Raw genomic sequence first — 22,120 nt, forward strand, 5'->3', positions numbered from 1 at the left:
TAGGTTGTTACATGTATTTTTTTAAGTAAACAATTCATGTCTACTATCTTGACATAACTTGAAAATCAAAGATGTGTAACATCTAATATAAAAGTCAGTACTAAAACTTGTTATATACTTAAATAGCTTCCATTTCTCAGCAGAACAGCTTTTAAACCATTCCTTACATACATAGTTTATTTATGACAACTTGAACACATCTGACATGTTAATGAAAATAAATTATTTAAACCATTTATACACCTGATATGTATACTAATTCCTTCCTATCTTAGGATAATAAAAAAATAAATCACTTCTATTTTATGTTCATTCAAATTTGCATTTAATTTCTATTTACATTCATTCAATCTGAAATCAAATAATACAGTAAACTAAATACAAGATGAAAAGCAGAACAGGTGTTACCCTCATAGCACTCCTAATAAGGCAGCTGAAGAATTTTATTTACTGATAGATGCAAAGCCAACTTGGGATAGGAGAAACAATAGTTTAAAGAGCAAACACAAACATAGATGAACCCATCTTTCAGATGTTATTCCAGATAATCCACTGAGATAATACTTGTGCTATAATGTTAAGAATCACACAAGAAAAAGTACTGTATTAATCAGCAACAGACCACAGGTTATGTGTGACAAATACTTTTGTGATAGTTTGTCCAGCTTGCTAGTGTCTACTATGAAAAAAGGTAGATGTTTGGACATTGATGTTTTTGAGAAATTAACCATTTTCAAAGCCTTAAAATCTATTCTTCATAAATTCAACATTTCTCATGGGAATAATCTTAGATCTAGCCCTTGTAAGCTAGGAACCATATGATTAACTGAATATTCAAAATAGGTCCTATATTAAATATATAATCCAAGGCTCAGTATATTAATACTATCTAAGATGCATCTTGTTTATAATCATTTATTACTTATAGTAAAGAATGTTGAATTTATGGAGTATCATACATGCATCCTCCACCCCTCCCCTCAAATTATCTTCTATCTTAAAAAATAGTATGGAAAAATCCTTCTTGAAGGATTCAAATTAGTTAAGACCATAAAGGGGGAAAAAGAACATAATTTTCCTAAAAATCTGGTTCAAAGTTCAATAATTAATACTTTACATTGTTAATCACAGCTGGTTTATAAATCCCAGTTTAGTTATTCTGTAATGCTACAAACCTTATAAAATCAAATTAGTAAACTTCAATTCAGTGATTATATTTTAATTAAAAAACAGCATGTATAAAATAAAAAAATATCCTGTAATAACTGATTTTAAAGAAAATAATCAAGTGATGAAAAAAAAGCACTTAATCTCTTATACACTTACCTGGTATAATCATAAACAACCTTCTTAGAAACTCAAGACTAGTAATATCGACATCATATTTTAAACTATGCTTGGATTTTACAAATAAATATAGATAAGCCATATTGCATAGGTGTGTGCTTTCTGTCTGTGACACTAATGTGACACTTGACATGTTTTCACAGTCATAGTAGGGATATCCATTTATGAAACAAGTTCTCAATAAACTTTCCACAGCATGGGAAATAAATTTCACTTAATAAATGTGAAGTCAGAAAAACTATGTATTTGTGTGGATGGCAGCTGTGCAATTAATGCTTTTTATGCAGAAAAGTTGCAGTGTTTGCCACTATTGCTGGCACTACTAATTATGAAAATGGTTTAACTGGGGTGGTTATAGCCAGCCAATCACAGTGCTCATGTTACTAGCAAATAGGACCTAGGAGGAATATTTTGGTGTATAAGTTTCACTGGAATTTGGTCAGGCAGTCAACACTACAGTTAGTAAACATATTTGACAACAAGTATCAAGAGTATCGCAAGCCATTTACAGTCTGAAATAATGCCTGTACATATCACCATAGCTTTTCGGGTTCTGTTTTTTCAGACATCGCAAACTGTCAAAGAACAAGGATCTGCACTTTTTAAGTATAATTTCTGCCCTTAATTATTATTGTAGCTTCTAATTTACTAGCAACAGTCAAAGTTCTCAGTAGGCTGCTGCAATAAGGGAGGAGGGGGAAGAGGGAGTGATTTTTTTTTTTAAAGGCTTTCTGTCCAAAGATGAACTTTTATCGATTCTTTCAATTATTGCCACAATTGAAAAGGTGTATTTCCAATCATTTTTCATGGTTCTGTTTTTGCTTACTGTCATAGGATTTCATCCCATCTCATTTGAGTTGCAATTTCAAAAAGCAAAGCCTTGCTCTTTTCTGACTGAATTCAACATGCATAAAGAATTTTATGGCTTGGATCCTATGGCTCAAAAAGGTTTGAAAACATAGCAAGCAGCATCTATTTAAAAAAATCCTAGGGTTGCAAAATATTACAAATTGACTTTGCACACTCAGACTGAAGACATTATAAAAGACAAACAAAAAGAGGTGATAAAACTCAACTGCAACTGCATGATCATCTATTATACCAGTATGCACTGAAATATATTTTTATAAAGCTCTGCAGATATTAAACCCTTTCACCAGCTAAAGTCATGGAAATGCTCTCTTTAAGGCAGGAAATATTTAAGAAAGGTAAAGTTACCTTTATTTTTATTCTTTGTACCTGTAAATCACTTATGTAGATTTTGTTACAATTTCAAAAACATAGTGTCCTGTTAACATGTTTCCTAAATTAAGCCACTAAGTTTTCTTTACTGTGGAAGACATTCATCAAAAGGCCATCAAATATTTTTACAATCAAAAAATGTAGCCCCAGTATAGGAGAAAAAAAAATAGACCTTTTTTTCTTTTTAAAACTGTTGAGGAAAAAAATATAAGGAAGGTAGACAGCAGAAACAGTAGAAAGAAGTAAAACTGAAAATCTTACCAATTTGCTGTAAAGAGATTAGACAGAGAGTGGGCCACAGCAACACCCTCTTCCCCTGGATATCCCTATCTCCCTCACCTTGCCGACCGCAGTATGTATTTTTTATCCTGACTCTCTTCTGTTGTTCAACCATGGGCTGAACACATTTGGCGTCTTGAACCAAATACTGGTATAAGAACAGGTGGCGATTTTTTTTTCCAGTGCAATGCAGGCCCGGGACAATGATGAAATGTAGGACATACAACTTATGCCCATTCCAAGGCTTCCAGTTAAGCTTAGCACATAGCAGTACTGCAAGTAGAAATGATTAAATAGATTCTTTTTTTTTTCTCATATTACAGACAGGTATTGCAGCTGGGTTACTGAAAATAAACCCCAGGTCCACCCCAATCCCTCAAACAAGCCACAGCTGTGGTTAACAATGATTCATTTGCATTTTATTATTTCACCAAGAGAAGAAACAGAAGTTGTCTGGCTTTCTTCACACCAACCAATAATTTCGCATTTTAAAGTTTGGGATGTTTTTCATAATGAGCTGAATCAAAAATCTATTTGAAAAATATATATTTATATAAAAAAAAGATTCAGGTTGTTTGCACGTAAAACAACAATTGTTAAGTTTCTTTTGTCTTTGATTCCATGTTGCTGGAAAAAGTTTGACCAAGCTTGCATGCTAATTTGTCCTTAGTTGCAAGTATTATAGGCAATTTTGTACTTTGCCTAATGAAAGGATAACCCTTCTTCGACACAGTCAGAACTCAACAGTGATTCAGAAGCAACATCCTATCCTTAATACTGTCAGTTTCGAGTCATCAACATGAAAATCCTTGATAAGGTTGAGAAGATGTCGCGAGGAATCAATTGATGTGCCTAAGAGTTCAGCAATACTATTTTGCTTTAAGTTTTTTTTTGCACCATTGATTGATTTTTCAAAATCCATGTTTATTTTTCCTGTGTCCAAAGTGTTCTATGTAATGACACTGACTCTCTGAAACTGTCATTTTGAGTCTTGTTTCACCTTGCAGGATGCTCACACATTCGCCCCCTCCACCTTTTTTGCCTTAAATTCATTAAAAGCATTGCTCTGTCATAGATTCATACGCAGGTGCTCTGGCCGTTTGGAGATCATGGGAAAAGCTTGTTTTTTGTATGGCCCAGAGTTCGGCTGTCGTATTGGAAGTGGTGCCGATGCTTCCCCACTCATTGTCACATCCATCTGCTCTATGCCACTTGTTTCCATTGGGTATTCCACAGGTGTCTGAGGATTTGCTGTGCTGGCTGAAGCACCTCTTCCCCAGAAATCCCCAGGAGAAAATTTGACTGGGCTTTAAGATAAGGAAGAGCTATCATTCATTTGCTTAAGGGTCATCTCAACAAGACATATTTCCTTTACATTTAAAGGGAGTGGGGTAACATGACATTTATTTTCATTTAATTTTATTTTCACGTGGATTAGCACAAAGGCAAAAATTGAACTATCTCTCCCCTGCCTAGATTAACTGCTAGAATTTCCTAACTGGTCTCTTTACCTCTACACCTGACCCCCAAAACCCCCAATGAGATATATATATATTTAAATACGTATTATATATATCATTTTACTCTCCCCTGCTCAAAACAGCTTTCTATTGCATTTAAAATAAAATACTTTTCCAAACTTCTGCCCTTCTCCTCACTCACCACACACTCCAGGAATATTGATTTCCCTTTCATTTCCAGGAAAAGGGCAACTTTTCTCCTCCCTCAGGGCTTCTGCATTTGCTGTTCTTCTGCCTGCAACATTCTTATACCTCCTATTTTTGTAGGGCTGGCTCTTTCTGTTCACTGCTAGATGTTACTACACCAGGGAGGCCTTTCTCTGATCACTGTGAGTAGAAGCCCCCTTGTTTTTCCTCTGCTCTCTACCACTACATTCTTTTTTTCCCCTTTTAAATTATAGCATTTAGCACTACTTGTAATTATATTTTTGTATATCCTTTGTCTATTGTGACTCTCCCACTAAATTGTAAGCTTCATCAGGACAGGGACAGTTCCTGTATTACAGTACTACATAGATACACACACATAACATGCAGCATGTAGTGCTGGTGCTCTTGGTTCACAATAAATGCTGAGTGAATGGATAAAGCGGACATTTGCCAGTGTGGCTGCTTACTTTCAGGAGGGAAGGTAAACCATATAACATCATCGATTAGTCAGACTAGTCCTTTGCAATGTAAGAGATAGATGCTGTGCTTATGTCAACCAAAGAGAATATGACAGTCTTTCGTTTATGTAACTTGGCATACATTTCTTAAGCAAACACTATTGTAGGTTTTTTAAAAACAAAAAGTGAAAATAAGAGTGTGAAATACCTGACAGGTGTTCGTGGGCTGCCAATAAATCTTCGAGGTGATCGGATTTTTGGTTCAAAGGAAAACTTTTCTTTCACACTTTCAAGTACAGATGGAGCCACATATGTAAAACCCTGAAAGACAGTAACAGTGGACTACAGAATGGCATTTTGTCATGTATCTCAAGAAAAATGGGGTTGTTCAGTCTGACACACCTACACAATGATGCACACCTAAAACCACCAATGTGTACACTCTCCCACGTCCTCAACCTCATTTTTAGACCCGTTAACTTCTTTCCAGCCATTTCATGAGGCACACACTTCAAGAAAGCAGAATTCCATTGAGCCTGATATGCTAGCAAACAAAATTCCACCCTACTGACAGGAATAGAAAAACAACAGGAAAATTCAGGCTCCATATGAAGATGTTAAATACGGCCAGGCACGGGGGCTCACGCCTGTCATCCCAGCACTTTGGGAGGCCAAGGCGGGCAGACTACCTAAGGTCAGGTGTTCAAAACCAGCCTGGCCAATGTGGTGAAACACCGTCTCTACTAAAAATACAAAAATTAGCCACGCATGGTGGTGCACGCCTGTAATCCCAGCTACTCGGGAGGCTGAGGCAGGAGGACCACTTGAACCTGGGAGGCAGAGGTTGCAGTGAGCAGAGATCGCACCACTGCATTCTAGCCTGGTCAACAGAGCAAGACTCTATCTCAAAAATTAAAAAAAAAAAGATGTTAAATACTAGGAGAAATGTAAAGAAACTTCTAGTGTTTCTAGCCACAGGCATATAAGCAATTAAGTTTATCAGTCTAAAACAGTTTCTCATAATTAGACCAAGGTAAAAACAATTTTCTGACTTGGCATCAAAGTCAGATCTTGTGATCTTTCTGGTTTTATGCCAATGATTGGACAGAATTCATTTTTTGTTTTGTTTTGTTTTAAGAGATGGGGTATCCCTACATTGCCCAGGCTGGAGTGCACTGGTGATATCATAGCTCACTGCAGCCTCAAACTCCTGGACCCAAGCTATTCTCCCACCTCAGCCCCTCAAGTAGCTGGGACTATATAGGCACGTGTGATCTCTGCCCAGCTAGAATTTGGTGTTTTCTTGATGAATAAGTATCAACATTTCAAAAACCTTCCATTGTAATAGGCAAAAATGCAGTTTTGTTCATTTTAGTTCTCTCTTGGACCTTACTATTAGGCTACCAGCTGTCATTTCTCTAGCTGTTAATGTTCATTCTTTTAACCATCTTCACCTATCTTCTATTTATCCAAATTTATGAGTAAGCATTATGTGTTACAATAAATAAGACTCAGCAAAGCTCTGAGTGAAGGCTCAAAGAGTGAGGTGCAATTCTGAAGTGCATATGATTTGTGACAGTTATATGTGAACTTCAGAGAATAATTTTACGAACGTTCTAGTGGACTAAAGCTGTAACTACCAAGAGGTACAGGCTGTGCCTTAATCATTTTTGAATTTCCTCTAATTCTGTGATGGGGTCTTACAACAGGAATTAAAATATTTGTTGAAATGAGGTTGCTAGAACCACATTATCCAGATAAGTGGGATGTCACTATATGTGTGTGTGTATTTATACGTATATGTATACATATATATCATATATATACATATACGTGTGTGTGTATGTATATGTGTATGTATATATATATATATTATATATATTATATATTTTTTTTTTTTTTTTTTTTTTTTTTTTGAGATGGATCCCTGTCACCCGGCTGGATCAGGAGCAACCTCCACCTCCCAGGTTCAAGCGATTCTCCTGCCTGAGCCTCCTGAGTAGCTGGGACTACAGCCATCACGCCTGGCTAATTTTTGTATTTTTAGTAGAGATGGGTTTTCACCATATTAGCCAGGCTGTTCTGGAACTCCTGACCTTGTGATCCGCCCACCTCAGCCTCCCAAAGTGCTGGGATTACAGGCGTGAGCCACTGCACCCGGCCTATTTTTTTTATTAATGTTTAAAGAGATGCACTTTATGTACAGAATTCTGGCTACAACATAACAAATGAGTTGCTCTGTTCATCAGCCAATTTAAGTAATTATGAAAAGCTCAATAATATTTTTACTGGCAATGAAAGCTTCAATGTCTCACTTTTACCACCACAACTGTGGGTTTCTTGGTAGCTAAATAAAATGCTTCTGTTTTGTGGGGGAAAAACTGTCACATAAGTTGAAATTCTGCAATGTCCAATTGAGGAAAAGGTCTCTATGTTAAATCAAAGGTATAAATTCCACATCAGTAGTACATGAGAGAGAAAAAAAAATGCCAAAATTAAAGTGATTCATGCCCACTTCCCTAACTGAACCTAAGATTTTACTAACAGAGATTCCCTAACTTTGATTATGCACACATCAAACTTGAATTTAAAAACATGCATGTACTCACTCATCTTTTATCTCTTATGTAATTAATACTGTAAGATTATACTTTGCCTATGTGCTCTATATTACTAATTTATAGGATTATTACTATTCAGTGTTGTTTACTCAAAACCATACTATACTATACACAACTTTTGCATTCCATGCTAACTTAATTTTTTACATTTTTTTTTTTTTATACAGAGTCTCTATCACTCAGGCTGGAGTGCAGTGGCACAATCTTGGCTCCTGCAACCTCTGCCTCCTGGGTTCAAGTCATTCTCCTGCCTCAGCCTCCCAAGTAGTTGGTACCACAGGTGCACACCATCACACCTGGCTAATTTTCGTACTTTTAGTAGAGACGGGGTTTCACCATGTTAGCCAGGCTGGTCTTGAACACCTGACCTCAAGGTTATAGGCATGAGCCACCATGCCCTAACTCCATGCTAACTTTAGAGCTTATTTCCCATCCCATAAGATACAACACTACTTACACTACATAGTGAGCAGTGTGAGGAAGAAAAGCTTGAGAATTAAGTTAGTGACAAATCCAGTGAACTCAAAAACAGGGAAAAAAACACTCCCAAACATTTTCCCCATATTCTATTCTCCCTAGAGGTAGTCCAAAAACGAATGACAAAAGAAAAAAAAAGATACAAGATGAGATAGATGTTCATGTGACGTATTAAGTACAGTAATAAAATCAACAAGTATATGTGATATTTGAGCAAAATAGTATGCATTCATGGTCTTCTGATATAAATTCATCATTTCTGTTGGCCAACATCAAAAACCTTTACTTTTCTGAGGAGACAAGCTATAAATCTATACAGACATTTCTACAATGAGAATTCACTATTACATATGTTTTGATGTCAAATATTCACAATTAATGTTAAAAAAATCCCCTACTTGGCTGGGCACGGTGGCTTATGCCTGTAATCCCAGCACTTTGGGAGGCCAAGGCAGGTGGATCACGAGGTCAAGAAATTGAGACCATCCTGGCCAACATGGTGAAACCCTGTCTCTACTAAAAATACAAAAATTAACTGGGTGTGGTGGCACATGCCTATAGTCCCAGCTACTCAGGAGGCTGAGGCAGGAGAATCCCTTGAACCTAGGAGGCAGAAGTTGCAGTGAGCTGAGATCGCGCCACTGCACTCCAATCTGGCGACAGAGCAAGACTCCGTCTCAAAAAAAAAAAAAAAAATCCCCTACTTATGTTAAGAGTACCAAAAATAGGGCCAGGAATGATGGCTCATGCCTATAATTTTGGAACTTTGGGAAGCCAAGGCAGGAAGATAGCTTGAGTCTAGGAGTAAAATAGTGAGACTCTGTCTCTACAAAAAAATAAAAAATTAGCTGGATGTGGCACACACCTGTGGTCCAGGTACTCACAAGGCTGAAATGGGTGGCTCACTTGAGCCTGGGAGGTCAAGGCTGCAGTGAACTGTGATCACACTACTATACTACACCCAGCCTGGGCTACAAAGTGAGACCCTGTCTCAAAAAAAGTACCAAAAATCTATAGCTGTTTCAGGAATAAAATACATGTAGTTAGTGAGGTTTTACTCCCCGACTGCTATGACTAATTTTTGGTTGAGATGCTAAGCCAAACATCATTTTAAGTCTGTGGCCTAAAAAAAAAAAAAAAGGGAATCATCCTCTCCAAAGAATTGTACATTCCCACTCTAATTGCTAAAATAAAATGTTGGATTATGAAAATCAATTTTGTAGGTATCAATAAGTTATAAGGGCATGGCTTATTAAAAAAAAAAAAAAAGTGGGCCAGGTTACCTACATGAACTGCAAAGCAGGCAAACTGAATTTTCTTTGAAGAGCTCATCCTCATCTTAAAATTTCCTATGACTACATGGAAATTCTTTCACTTACCAGAAAGACCTGATTGGCACTTTCACTGAGAGTTGAGTCATCTGGGCTGTCGACAGGTGTCTGACGTGTAAACTTGGAATCAAACTGACTTACATCCTCTTCAGATTGCTTTATACAAACAAAATAATTTAGAAAATAATAAATAGTCCATGTTACATCAATCAAATGCACAGTAAGCTCTGGGAGCTCTTTTCACAGGGGTTAACTATAATAAAGTATTAGAATAGTCTTAGCAGACACAGAATGAAGAAAAAAATGTAGGTGGAAAGTACTGAGTCAAATTACATCTTCAAATCTTAAACATGCACTAAAATAGGTTTTAGTATACAGTTATTCCTATTAAAAATGTGAATATATTGACTGGGCGTGGTGGCTCACGCCTGTAATCCCAGCACTTTGGGAGGCTGAGGCAGGCGGATCACGAGGTCAGGAGTTCGAGACCAGCCTGGCCAACACAGCGAAACCCCATCTCTACTAAAAATACAAAAAATTAGCCAGGCATGGTGGCGTGTGCCTGTAATCCTAGCTACTCGGGAGGCTGAGGCAGGAGAATTGCTTGAACCCGGGAGGCAGAGGTTGCAGCAAGCAGAGATCGTGCCACTGCACACCAGCCCAGGTGACAGCGCGAGAGTCTGTCTCAATTAAAAAAAAAAAAAAGTGAATATATCGAGCTCAAAACAGGCTGGAAAAAATGTTAATATCAATTTCCCCTCTCACAAAGCTTCAGTGTGCCTAGTCCACTGGCTAAATCCCTGTTTAGAGATAATCAGTTCAGTTGGCTACTGCAGGTTTGTAATAAACCTGAAAAACTACTGAAGCAGAGTTAAAACATGAATAACACTGGTAAGATGCTCCAGTTAAAGTTTCATCCCACAGCTTATTTCATTCCTTTAGAAATCTAAAGGAGCAAAAATAATTTTCTATTCTGCATGGTTTAAAAGTTATATTTCCTTGTGAAAGTATAATTATCACTTCAGTTCTAACCATGAGATTTATTTATTTGATTCCTTCTCTCTTTCCCAGAATATCTGGTTAGACTCTTGGGCCAAATGTAGGAAGTAAATAATAATTTAGAATATCTGACTTAATACTAAAAGATGACCACATTGAGCTTTTAATTCTCTTGGAGCCCAGACTGTGAACCTGCACTCCCTGGAGGAATGGCTGTTTCCAAGTGTGGGGAAAATGTACAAGATAAGCATAGAACACCAGTTTCCTTATTTTGCTCTCTGGTACAACACCAGACCATGTGGTCATGTCAAAAGGACTCAAAAACCAACATGAAGATGCACCCAGCATTCACTGCACCCAGCATTCAACAAAGGGAAAAATTGAGCATCAATAAAAATAACTGCCAGGCACAGAGGCTCACGCCTATCATCCCAACACTTTGGGAGGCAGAGGCAGGTGGATTGCTTTTGAGCTCAGGAGTTGAAGACCAGCCTGGTGAACATGGCAAAACCCCGTCTCTACCAGAAACACAAAAATTAGCTGGGCATGGTGGTGTACCTGTGGTCCCAGCTACTCAAGGGGGTAAGGTGGAGGATTGCTGGAGGCCCGGAAGTCAAAGCTGCAGTGGACAGAGATTATACCACTGCACTACAGCTTGGGTGTCAGAGTAAGACCCTGCCTCAAAACAATAAATGAATAAATAAAAATAACTGCAATGAAATGAAACACAAATATGTTAAAACGTGTAAGTTCATAATATACTAAAAACACACACACACACACACACACACACAAAGTTCATTGGTCAATTTTGGAAGATGCTAGGGAACTAACTCATTATTTTGAAAACTAGGAAAGAATCAAACATACATCCTGCCTTTCCTGTATGAACTATACCTTGGGTAACTAACTGATCAAAGAGTGTCTCTTTATGAAAGAATTCCAGCTAACAAAGAAAGAAGAAATAATAGTTAGAATAAGACCATTTCACAAACACCTGATGAAATTATAAAAGTAGGCCAGAGTTTCTCAACCTCAGTGCTACTGACATTTTAGGCCTATTAATACTTTGCTGTAGGGGGCTGTGCTGTGCTGACTCTTACCCCTGAAGGTACCTATAGCATTCCCTCCCCCAACCTGTGACAATCAGTGTATCTCCAGACATTGCCAAATTACCCTGGTAGTGAAATGCTGACACAGGCAATGATCAGTGACCACTAACATCACTTACACACACACACACACAACTACACATTATGCCTCCTGATCAAAGCATGCAATACTGAGAGTTTAATCTGAATCAGATCAACCGCCTAAATTTAACTACCAGTTTTTGGAAATTCAGAGAACAGATGAACATAGTCAATGAAACTATGGGAATAATATCAGCAAAATCAAAATTTGAGAATTCTACAGGACAAATGACCCAGTTTCTTCAATAAATCACAAGGAGAATCTATAAATGAAAAGAGACCTAAGAGACATAGTAACCAAACTATATACAGACCTTGATTAAATCCTTACAAACAGGAGAAAAAAAAAGAATGGAAAAACAAAAACAAAAAAAAAATTAGGTGGGGCAACACAAGGAGACCTCATTTCTAGAAAAATTTAAAAAATAGCTGGATGTGGTGATGCACCCCTGTGGCCCCAGCTATACGGGAGGATCCCTTGAGCCTGGGAGGTTGAGGCTGCCATGAGCCACTATCACGCCACTGCACTCCAGCCTGGGCAACAGAGAAAGACCCTATGTCAAAAAAAAAAAAGAAGAAGAAGAAAAGAAAAAAAAAAAAAACTAAGGAAACTGTCAACTTCTGAGGTGTGATGATGTGATGGCAGTTATGTCTAAACAAGATGACCTAATCATTTTTTAAGCTGGGCAATAGGTATATGACAGTTATTTCCTTACAATTGTTTGTTGTTTTTTAAAGTGGGGACATTATGCTCCATGACCAAAAAATAATCACCATCATCATCCTCCTCCTTCTCCAACTACATCCTAAGGAATGGAAAAAGAAACTGTATTTTCTCAGATTCTGAGGTGGGAGAAAGACAGTAACTAACACACTAACTCATTTACTCATAAACATATTGTTATGGGTTGAATCGTGTGCCTTACCCACCCCCCGAAAAATTTCGTATGTTGAAATTCTAACCTCTAGTTCCTCAGAATGTGACCTTATTTGGAAAGGGTTATTGCAGATGCAATTAGTGAAGATGAGGTCCTACTGGAGTAGAGAGGAACCCTAATCCAATATGCCTGGTATCCTTATAAAAAGGGGAAATTTGGCCACAGATATGCACACAGGTAGAACACCATGTGAACATGAAGGCAGAGATCCGGGTGATGCACCTACAAGCCAAAGAATGACAAAGATTACCAGCAAACCACCAGAAGCCAGGGAAGAGGCATGGAACATACAGTTTCTCACAGTAGTCAAAGAAACCAACTCTAACAACGTGATCTAGAACCTCTAGTCTCCAGATCTGAGATAATAAATTTCTGTTGTCTAAGCCACCCGGTTTGTGGTACTTTGTTGCAGCAAGCCTAGCAAACGAATGCACATATATTCTATATTTTGAAGAAAAAATTCCCAGAGAATCATATTTAAAATGGTTAAATTAAGCAAAATAAAACAAACCAAAAAAAGAAAAGTCCCAACTACCTGAAATATTTAATTGTCTTAGGTAATTGACTTAAAAATAGCTAATACAGTCAATTGCCACTGGCTTTAGTTCTTTAAAAGATAATACAAAAATAAAAGATGCTTGGCTGGGTGCAGAAGCTCACACCTGTAATCCCAGCACTTTGAGAGGCTGAGGTGGGTGGATCACTTGAGCCCAGGAGTTCGAGACCAGCCTGAGTGACATGGCGAAACCCTGTTTCTATAAAAAACACAAAAAAATTAGCCAGGCATGGTGACACGTGTCTGTAGTTGCAGCTATTCAGGAAGCTGAGGTGGGAGAATCACCTGAGCCTGGGGAGGTCAAGGCTGCATTGAACTGTGATCGTGCTACTGCACTCCATCCTGGGTGACAGAGTGAGACCCCATCTCAAATAAAATAAAATAAAATAATAAAATAAAATAAAATATAAAATAAAATAAAGATGCTGGAGAGGATAAACCAGAGATCTTTGAACAGCTAAGAAAAATAATGTTTCTGTCTGCTCTGAGATTTTTCTTATTCTAAAAAAATATCAAGCAATCCTCCTGCCTCAGCCTTGCAAGTAGCTGGGACTTACAGGCACAAGCCACCACACCCAGCTAACTTTTAAATGTTTTGTAGATATGGAGTCTTGTTATGTTGCCCATGCTGGTCTTGAACTCCTGGCCTCAAACAATCCTCCCACCTCGGCCCTTTAAAGTTTGGGGATTACAGGCGTGAGCCACTGCACCCAATTATACGCTTTCATGTATACTTACCAACAGAGGTTTAAAGGGGGGCTCCACCTTTCGAGCCAGAAGTTCTTCCCAGTTAATGTGTCTAAAGAATGGATGAGCCTAGGAAAAAAAAAAAGCAGAAAGAAAAGTTGAGGGGACTAGACTTTGCTGGATTGATAAATTAATCACCTTTTTGAAGTTACAAGTCACAAAATAAGCTAAACTTATAAGCAACTACATATAACCCTCAGAAATATATAAAACTAGCATTATCTTCCCCATAAAACACCAAAGATGCCAATCCCTACTTGAACTTCTCCAGCGTCCCCAGGACCAGCTCCCAGACGAGAAGCAGCATTTCTTTTCAGCAGCTTTAAAGAGGAAAAAAAAAGCTTGGATAAAGAACTTTAGTCAAACTGATTTTTTTTCCTTTTCAGACTTTGCTTGTCTACTTTGCCCTGAGAAAATATAGTTTATTGGCCAGGCACAGTGGCTCATGCCTGTAATCCCAGCACTTTGGGAGGCTGAGGCAGGTGGATCACCTGAGGTTGGGAGTTCGAGACCAGCCTGGCCAACATGGTGAAACCCCTTCTCTACTAAAAATACAAAAATTAGCCTGGTGTGGTGGTGCACGCCTGTAATCCCAGCTACTAGGGAGACTGAGGCAGGAGAATCACTTGAACCTGGGAGGCGGAGGTTGCAGTGAGCCAGGATCATGCCATTGCACTCCAGCCTGGACGACAGAGCAAGATTCCATCTCAGAAAAAAAGAAAAGAAAAGAAAATATAGTTTACTAATTACTACTGAATATCGTTTAAGGGTCTGTAATCCCAGCACTTAGTACTTTGGAAGGCCAAGGCAGGTGGATCACCTGAGGTCAGGAGTTCCAGACCAGACTGACCAACATGGTAAAACCCTGTCTCTACTAAAAACACAAAAATTAGCTGGGTGTGGTGGCGGGCGCCTGTAATCCCAGCTACTCGAGAGGCTGAGGCAGGAAAATCGCTTGAACCTGGGAGACTGAGGTTGCAGTGAGCCAAGATCACACCACCACTGCACTCTAGCCTGGGTAACAGAGTGAGACTCTGTCTCAAAAAAAAAAAAAAAAAAAGAATTAAAAAAAAAGAATATGAAAAGAAAGTCTTTAAACAAATCTGTACTTCGCCTTCAAAAATTGAAGACTTTTTTTGTTCAATATTTATATATGACTCTTTATTGAAAATATACATTAAATTCTATCTAGTTAAATCCTAGTCATTGTATCTTGTAGTGTCAGTGACCATTTAAGAACCTTACCTTTTTAAGCAGATCTCTGGCTTCTTGTGTGAGGTAGGGAGGCAAATTGAGTTTACATTTGAGGATTTTGTCAATTGTTTTCTTTCTATTCTCCCCAGTGAATGGGGGCTAAGAGTAGAAGACAAGTGAAAAATATCAGCAGGGAGTGAAAAATATTAGCATGTAAGAAACAAATTTTAAATAACAATATTATCCATCTCCTGAATTAGTTATGCATGGAGATCAGAAACGTATGCTGTGAAATGGACTAACTGCTAAAGACCTTTATTTTGTTTTAGAGACAGGGTCTCGCTATGTTGTCAAGGCTAGATTCTATTAATAATCCTTAGCTCAAACGATCCTCCCACTTCAGCCGCCTGAGTAGCTTGAGCTACAGGCATGCACCACTGTGTCCGGCAGACGTGTAGTTTTTAAGCAACAGGACAGAGGAAGTAGCAGTGTCCTGGAAGGAAGCCAGTGTTTCCCCCATTAACTTGCTGTGTGATAATAAGTGAGCTATGTGATTTTATGCTTCAATTTCTCCATTTATAAAATAAGGGCATTATCTGTTCAACATCTATTTCACAGGCCTGCCATGACATAGATCATTTAAATGAAAATGTTTCGGAAAGTACGGGATCCCATATAATCATACAGCATTATTAGTGTTAAACTGCTAATAACAAATCTTTGGGCTTTGAAAACTCCATTGGTAACATGTTCAGAAAGCACAGGACAGGTCTCTCGCTACAGTGACTCAGCACAGATCATAATACATGCAGCTTTTAACTGTGCACCTACTGCTCCAGTCAGCATGTCATACATTAATGCTCCCAAACTCCACCAATCCACAGCACGGTTGTGGCCACTTCTCATCAATATTTCAGGGGCCCTACAATGAGGAAAATAATATGCTTAAAAATTCATCCATTTGCATATCATCTGAATTAGAATTTTAAAAACAATATACAGAGTCAATGAGGGTACAGAAAACAGATACTATTCCTTAAAACAGGTAAAATTAGCTATTACCCCCAAACCAATTATGTTTAACATGCAGCTCACATGTATTCTATTGTTCCACAAAATGTGTGTGTGACTGTTCCATCATGAATAGATTCTTTGCATAGTCCAAAGTCTGTTAGTTTCACATGACCTACAATGAAAGATTACAGCATGATTATTCTCAGAATTCTAAGTATGTGCAGTGTTTGAACATGTCATATAACACCTTAGTCTATCCTTCATTTAACTTTTCTTGCCTCAAATTTTCTTGCAGATGTCAAGAACAAGGTACCATCCATAAAATGGGATGCTAACTGTTTAAGGCTAGGGAAGTCACCTTTTGCCAATGATACAATCTATCTAGTAAAGAGAAAATAAAGATAGAGAAAAAAGTGAAATAACCCGTTTAAGGCTCTAGCTTTAAGTATACACAGAATCCTCTACCATCCTGAAAAAGAAAAATCCTTGGAAAACTGTTTTTTGAAGTCTAGTTTAAGTACACAGACCCCAATAAACATATTCTGTACCTTTTAAACAAAGGTGTGAGATAGTACTTCAAATATATAGCTTTTATCACAGTGAACTGTGAAGAGTTCTTAAAATGGTCTCAGAAACTCATTATAACAAGGTAGCTCATTCTGCCCAATGCTACCAATTAGGGGAAAGAAATAAAATTGCTAGATAGTATGAATCAATCATCACTGATCCAGAAAGTAAAAAACTTACCACCTTATACAAAGATCATTTCAGTTCAAGTTTAGCTTTCTTTACTGGACTGTCATAACAAGTGGTTCAACAATCTCAGGGACTCTAGTATTTGAGGTTCATTTCACAGAAAACGCACAATGATCTACTGATTCAAATGTAAATATATACTACACTCTGATACAGAAGAAATATGGCATTTTCACAGAACCATCGGATACACTCAACCTTATAAATCAAAGAAGAAGTTAACTATTCTATCGCTCCCCTATTCTATCCTGTGACTTATAATTCAGATCAGAATCCAGGTTTTGGGGAGTGAGGAGGTGTTGATGAGAGGAAGGAAGAGACACTGATTCCCATGATATATTCAGTTAAGTATATAATTTCTCCTTAAAAAAAAAAAAGGTGGGTAGAGGAGTATAATCTGGAATGTTTATATGAGCCTCGATTGTTGATACCTCATTTTCTAAGAGTTTGAAACAATTAACTACCTCATGGATTATTCTGTAGACATCTAAGGATTAGCAGCTGCTACCACCTTCTAGATACCCTGGGTCAGCTGGTTGCTCCTTTGGGGTATGAGTGAATTGCCAAGTCTACCCACAGCCCAGATTAGCTAAGTTGAGCTGTCTGTAGCAGCATGCAGTTGTAGTCAAGGCTCACTGTGCTGTATCTATAGTTGTATAGATTATCAGTCTCTCTGATGTTTACGTTTGTTGTTACAAACAGCAAGAATAAACTGATTCTGGCCGGGGGGAAGGTGGGTTATGCCTGTAATCCCAGCAATTTGGAAGGCCAAGGCAGGCAGATCAATTGAGCTCAGGAGTTTGAGATCACCCTGGGCAACATGATGAAACCCCATTTCTACAAAAAATACCAAAAATTAGCCAGGCATGGTGGTGTGCCACAGTGGCCCCAGCTACTTGAGGGGCTGGGGTGGAAGGATCACTTGAGCCTGGGAGGTGGAGGTTGCAGTGAGCTGTAATCATGCCACTGTACTCCAGCCTGGGTGACAGAGTGAGACCCCCATTTCAAAAAAAAAAAAAAAAGAGTAAACTGATGCCTACTAAACATCATATTTCCAAAGTTTTATCAAATACTTTGGTTCAATTTCAATTCTTTTTCCAGCATTAATAAAACCTACTGTAAGAAGCATAGCTTCTAATATTTACATATTTTCTTTTTCTTTTTGAGACGGAGTCTCGCTCTGTTGCCCAGGCTAGAGTACAATGTCACGATCTTGGCTCACTGCAACTTTTGCCTCCTGGGTTCAGGCGATTCTCTCACCTCAGCCTCCTGAGTAGCTGGGATTACACCATCATGCCCAGCTAATTTTTTTTTTTTTTTTTTGTATTTTTGTAGAGATGGGGTTTCACCATGTTGGCCAGGCATCTTGAACTCCTGACCTCAGGTGATCCACCCGCCTCAGCCTCCCAAAGTGCTAGGATTACAGGTGTGAGCCAGTGCGCCCAGCCAATATTTACATATTTTCATTATTAAAACTCAAGTTATATAATTGAGATTCACTTTTCAATTTAAGTAACAAGCCAAAATTAATGTTTAGACTGGCTTTTACAGTCTAAAACATCACACAATATTTTATGTAAGGATTCCAAAAACATGAAAAACTATAAAGAGTAAGGATTAAACTAAAAAAGGCAGTTGAGCAACTATTATCCTCAACTTCTTTTACTCTCACCAAGCGTAATTACCTAAAGACTTAAAATATCAGCAAGTACTATGATGCCATGAATTCTGAGGGAGGAAATATACAAAATAGAGAGATGAGTATGGGGCTTTGAAAATGGCCGTGACCTATGTGGGAGGATTTTAAGATGATTATTTACTATAGAATTGTTTACGGTATGTCTCCACCTTGGTGATTAAGCATGATATTCTCCGGCTTCAGGTCTCTGTAGATGATCCCCTTTTGATGTAAATGCCCCAAAGCCATGGAGATTTCTGCCAAGTAAAAGCTGGAAACAAAAGTGATTTAATAAAATTAAAAGGAGTATAATCTATCCAAAGCAGTTTATGTATGGAGCAAAATTCCTTGAAAGAAACAGACATGCACCAAAGACCAAATTAGTGGGGTAGGGAGATGTATGGGAAAAAGAGATGGCATAGGATGCTGCCAAAAGGCATGGGGACATTTATGTTTCACTCATTTTAGTGAAACTATAAAGTGCTTTATTTTGCCATTAGAATATACTGCTAAAATTGCGAAGATGTCCAGAATATGCTAAACTACCATTGGTCATGTTTTGTTCTGTCTGTGTAGGAATTAAGCTAATAGTCATTCATTTCAAAGCAAATTTCTCCCATCCACACCCAACTTTAAAATCCCATAGGACAAGAACAGATACTACACTTGATCTTAGCCAAAAGGCCGAGAAGCGATTAAAATCCCATAGGAAATAGGAACTTTGTTATTCTCAGAGATAACGTCTTGATTTCAAAAGGTATCTTATAACCTGACCCTTAGAAGCCCACTCATCCCTTACTTAATACAGCTACATATTTATAGACAGCTTAGGCCCACAGTATCTGCCCTCCCTCCTGCCAGCCAGCCCACGACTATAAACTGTGTGACACTCAAATTTATCTACCTCAAAAGAATAAAGGGCTGAATCAACCCTGTCTGGATTCGAAAAGCACAAGGCACTGCAATACTGGCTGCATAACAATGTTGCAATCCTGCAGATTACTCCAGGATGGAGAGGGTGTGTCCTAGAGGACTGAGGCAGTTTCACAGCCAGCACCACCACAAACACAGCCTCCAACACGGCTCAGTGAGCCTCCTCCAAAAAAGGGCACTTCATCCCTAAGGCTCTTAAATGCAGCTTCTGTGTTAGAAAAGGCCTGAAATTAAACAATGGAATGCAGTTTTGGTAATCAAGGTAGAAAAAAACATTTAAGTGTTGTTTTCTATTAAATTAATGTGTAGGATAAACTGATTTATTGTGACCCAATATTGTTGCTTCACAAAAGGATGTGCATATTTTTAATTTGAAGCAGATGACATGTTTAGAAATAGGAGGGTAAATCCATCCTGACTATATAATCAATCCACAGATGATATGCCCAGGCTTATCACCTCCCTAAGACTGCACCTTGAGAAATAGAAAGCTTAAAAAAAAAGGGATGATTTCTGATAATTTCCATTGTTCCACACATAAAGGTTCACTGGAAAACCACACTCACCCACAGCCAAGGCAGGCAGCTTACCAATTCAAGGAAAGAAAGCCGCAATGAGAATGGTTCTGTTAGGAACAACTGGTGTGAAGGGCGTTCCACTCAAGCCTAAGGGCAAAGGAATGATGTGACCTCCATAGCTGCCCAGTCCCAAAACTGCTTCTCCCCCTTGAGGTCCTGAGTGAGTGACTGGCTCCAGCTCAATTTACTGAATCATGTGGCTGCCCATAGTGGGAATGGGGCTTTGCTTGTAATTACCTGAATCTATGCAACCACAGAAAGTTCACTTACCAAGCAGTGTCTTCCATAAATATTCCCTCTCTTTCTAACTGCATAAATAGTTCTCCTCCTGTAAAGAAAAAGAAAAAACATTAGAAATAAAACAATATTTATTTCCAACCCACTTCTAATGAGAGAGTTTGTGCTTTCCTTCTACCATAATTAAAAGACATCAGCCCCTTAAAAGTGAAAAACAGATCCTAAAAATTATAGGTTTTAAAACTTAGTCCTCAGGATTCTATTTTTAGTAGCATTCTTATTCTTCTGTGACACACATATATTTAAAAACTAGAACTGGCTTGGAATTCCAGGTTTTATATCTACAAACTTTAAAATATTTGTAGATTCCAGACCTGAGGTTAAAAAAAAAAATCTTGATTAAAGACTCTTTAACATTTTACCCATAAGTAGAAAAATGATAGTCTGCAATTAAATCACCCTCACTAATTTCAGTGAATGCTCATATTTCGTATTTTCAGAACCCTTAAATAAACAGAATGAAGCTGGCAGTGGCCTAATAAAAAACATGGCACAGTTTGAGTATCAAAATAAATAATGATAATAAAAGGTTATATCACATTGAATGATATTAGGATCCCTAAGTCCACAATGACATAAATAAATGAATACATAAATGTTTTAAAGGGAGAAGAAGAGAAAGTTCTTTATTACAGTAGAATCCCAAGTAATAAATGAAGAAGACATGACAGAATAAGAAAAATTACTTGGCAAACATCACAATTAATTGTTGCAGGCAAGATTCAATGGATGTCAAAACTGAATGTGGGCCAGGCGCAGTGGCTCATGCCTATAATCCCTGCACTTTGGGAGGCCGAGGTGGGCAGATCACCTGAGGTCAGGGGTCATCTCTATTAAAAAGAAAAAAATTAGCTGGGTGTGGTGGTGCATGCCTGTAATCCCAGCTACCTGGGAGGCTGAGGCAGGAGAATCACTTGAACCTGGGAGGTGGAAGTTGCAGTGAGCTGAGATCATGCCACTGCACTCCAGCCTGGGCGACAAAGTGAGACTCCATCTCAAAACAACAACAACAACAACAACAACAAAACTGAACATGAAAGCTTGATGAAAGATATTTAAATAATCTCAAAGTACCTCCTCAAAAGATACTTATTAATTACAAAGGCAAAAATGTCACCAGGGAAAAAATTGGCAGACACCACCTTATACATGTGATCAAAGTTAACATCACAAGTAATGGGACAAAGATATAAATATCATGTACCTCTTGATCTGATGCATTAGGGAGGACACAATGTCACTTCAATGGTCCTGCCAAAATTGCATAACCTGAATCTAATACTAAGGAAACATCAGCTAAACCCAAAGCATTCTACAAACTAACTGGCTTGTCCTAATCAAAAATGTCAACATCATGAAAGTCAAAGAAAGACTGAGGAGATGTTCCAGATTAAAGGAAACTAAGGAGAGTTATAATTGCATCAATGTTAATTTCCTATTTCTGATCATTTTAGTATAGTTATGTAAGATACTGTCCTTGATTTTAGAAAATATACACTGAATAGGCTGGGCGCAGTGGCTCACACCTGTAATCCCAGCACTTTGGGAGGCCAAGGTGGGCGGATCACCTGAGGTCAGGAATTCGAGACCAGCCTGGCCAACGTGGTGAAACCCCATCTCTACTAAAAATACAAAAATTAGCCGGGCATGGTGGTGGGTGCCTGTAATCCCAGCTACTTGGGAGGCAGAGGTTGTAGTGAGCCCACGATTGCACCACTGCAGTCCAGTCTGGGCGACAGAGTGAGACTCCATCTCAAAAAAAAAAAAGAAAAGAAAGAAAACATACACTGAAATTTTAGGGGTAAAGGGAAA

General features: G+C 38.2%; 1 protein-coding gene and 1 pseudogene across 6 annotated transcripts in view; both read right to left on the reverse strand.

The window, feature by feature from the left end:
• Positions 1 to 95: 95 nt before the first annotated feature.
• The window catches only part of RPS6KB1 (ribosomal protein S6 kinase B1), a 59,680-nt gene continuing 37,655 nt past the window's right edge, over positions 96 to 22,120 (reverse strand). For 2 of the 6 annotated variants that reach the window (XM_032162889.2, XM_058444892.1), the window contains exons 6-15: positions 20,282 to 20,339; positions 18,671 to 18,771; positions 16,148 to 16,238; positions 15,884 to 15,974; positions 15,104 to 15,211; positions 14,116 to 14,178; positions 13,850 to 13,927; positions 9,474 to 9,581; positions 5,205 to 5,317; positions 96 to 4,175 (exon numbers count right to left, since the gene is read on the reverse strand). In XM_032162889.2, coding sequence (XP_032018780.1) covers positions 3,938 to 4,175; positions 5,205 to 5,317; positions 9,474 to 9,581; positions 13,850 to 13,927; positions 14,116 to 14,178; positions 15,104 to 15,211; positions 15,884 to 15,974; positions 16,148 to 16,238; positions 18,671 to 18,771; positions 20,282 to 20,339 — 1,049 coding nt within the window. In that variant the 3' untranslated portion in view covers positions 96 to 3,937. Of the gene's footprint in view, positions 4,176 to 5,204; positions 5,318 to 9,473; positions 9,582 to 12,580; positions 12,778 to 13,849; positions 13,928 to 14,115; positions 14,179 to 15,103; positions 15,212 to 15,879; positions 15,975 to 16,147; positions 16,239 to 18,642; positions 18,772 to 18,819; positions 19,658 to 20,281; positions 20,340 to 22,120 lie in introns of those variants that run through there. The other 4 variants (XR_009215107.1, XR_004249687.2, XM_058444893.1 and 1 more) reach the window with 4 other exon arrangements.
• Positions 18,978 to 19,196, reverse strand: LOC116476082 (U2 spliceosomal RNA; annotated as a pseudogene).

Source organism: Hylobates moloch, unplaced genomic scaffold (assembly GCF_009828535.3).
Source record: "Hylobates moloch isolate HMO894 unplaced genomic scaffold, HMol_V3 SCAFFOLD_10, whole genome shotgun sequence".
NCBI lineage: Eukaryota > Metazoa > Chordata > Mammalia > Primates > Hylobatidae > Hylobates > Hylobates moloch.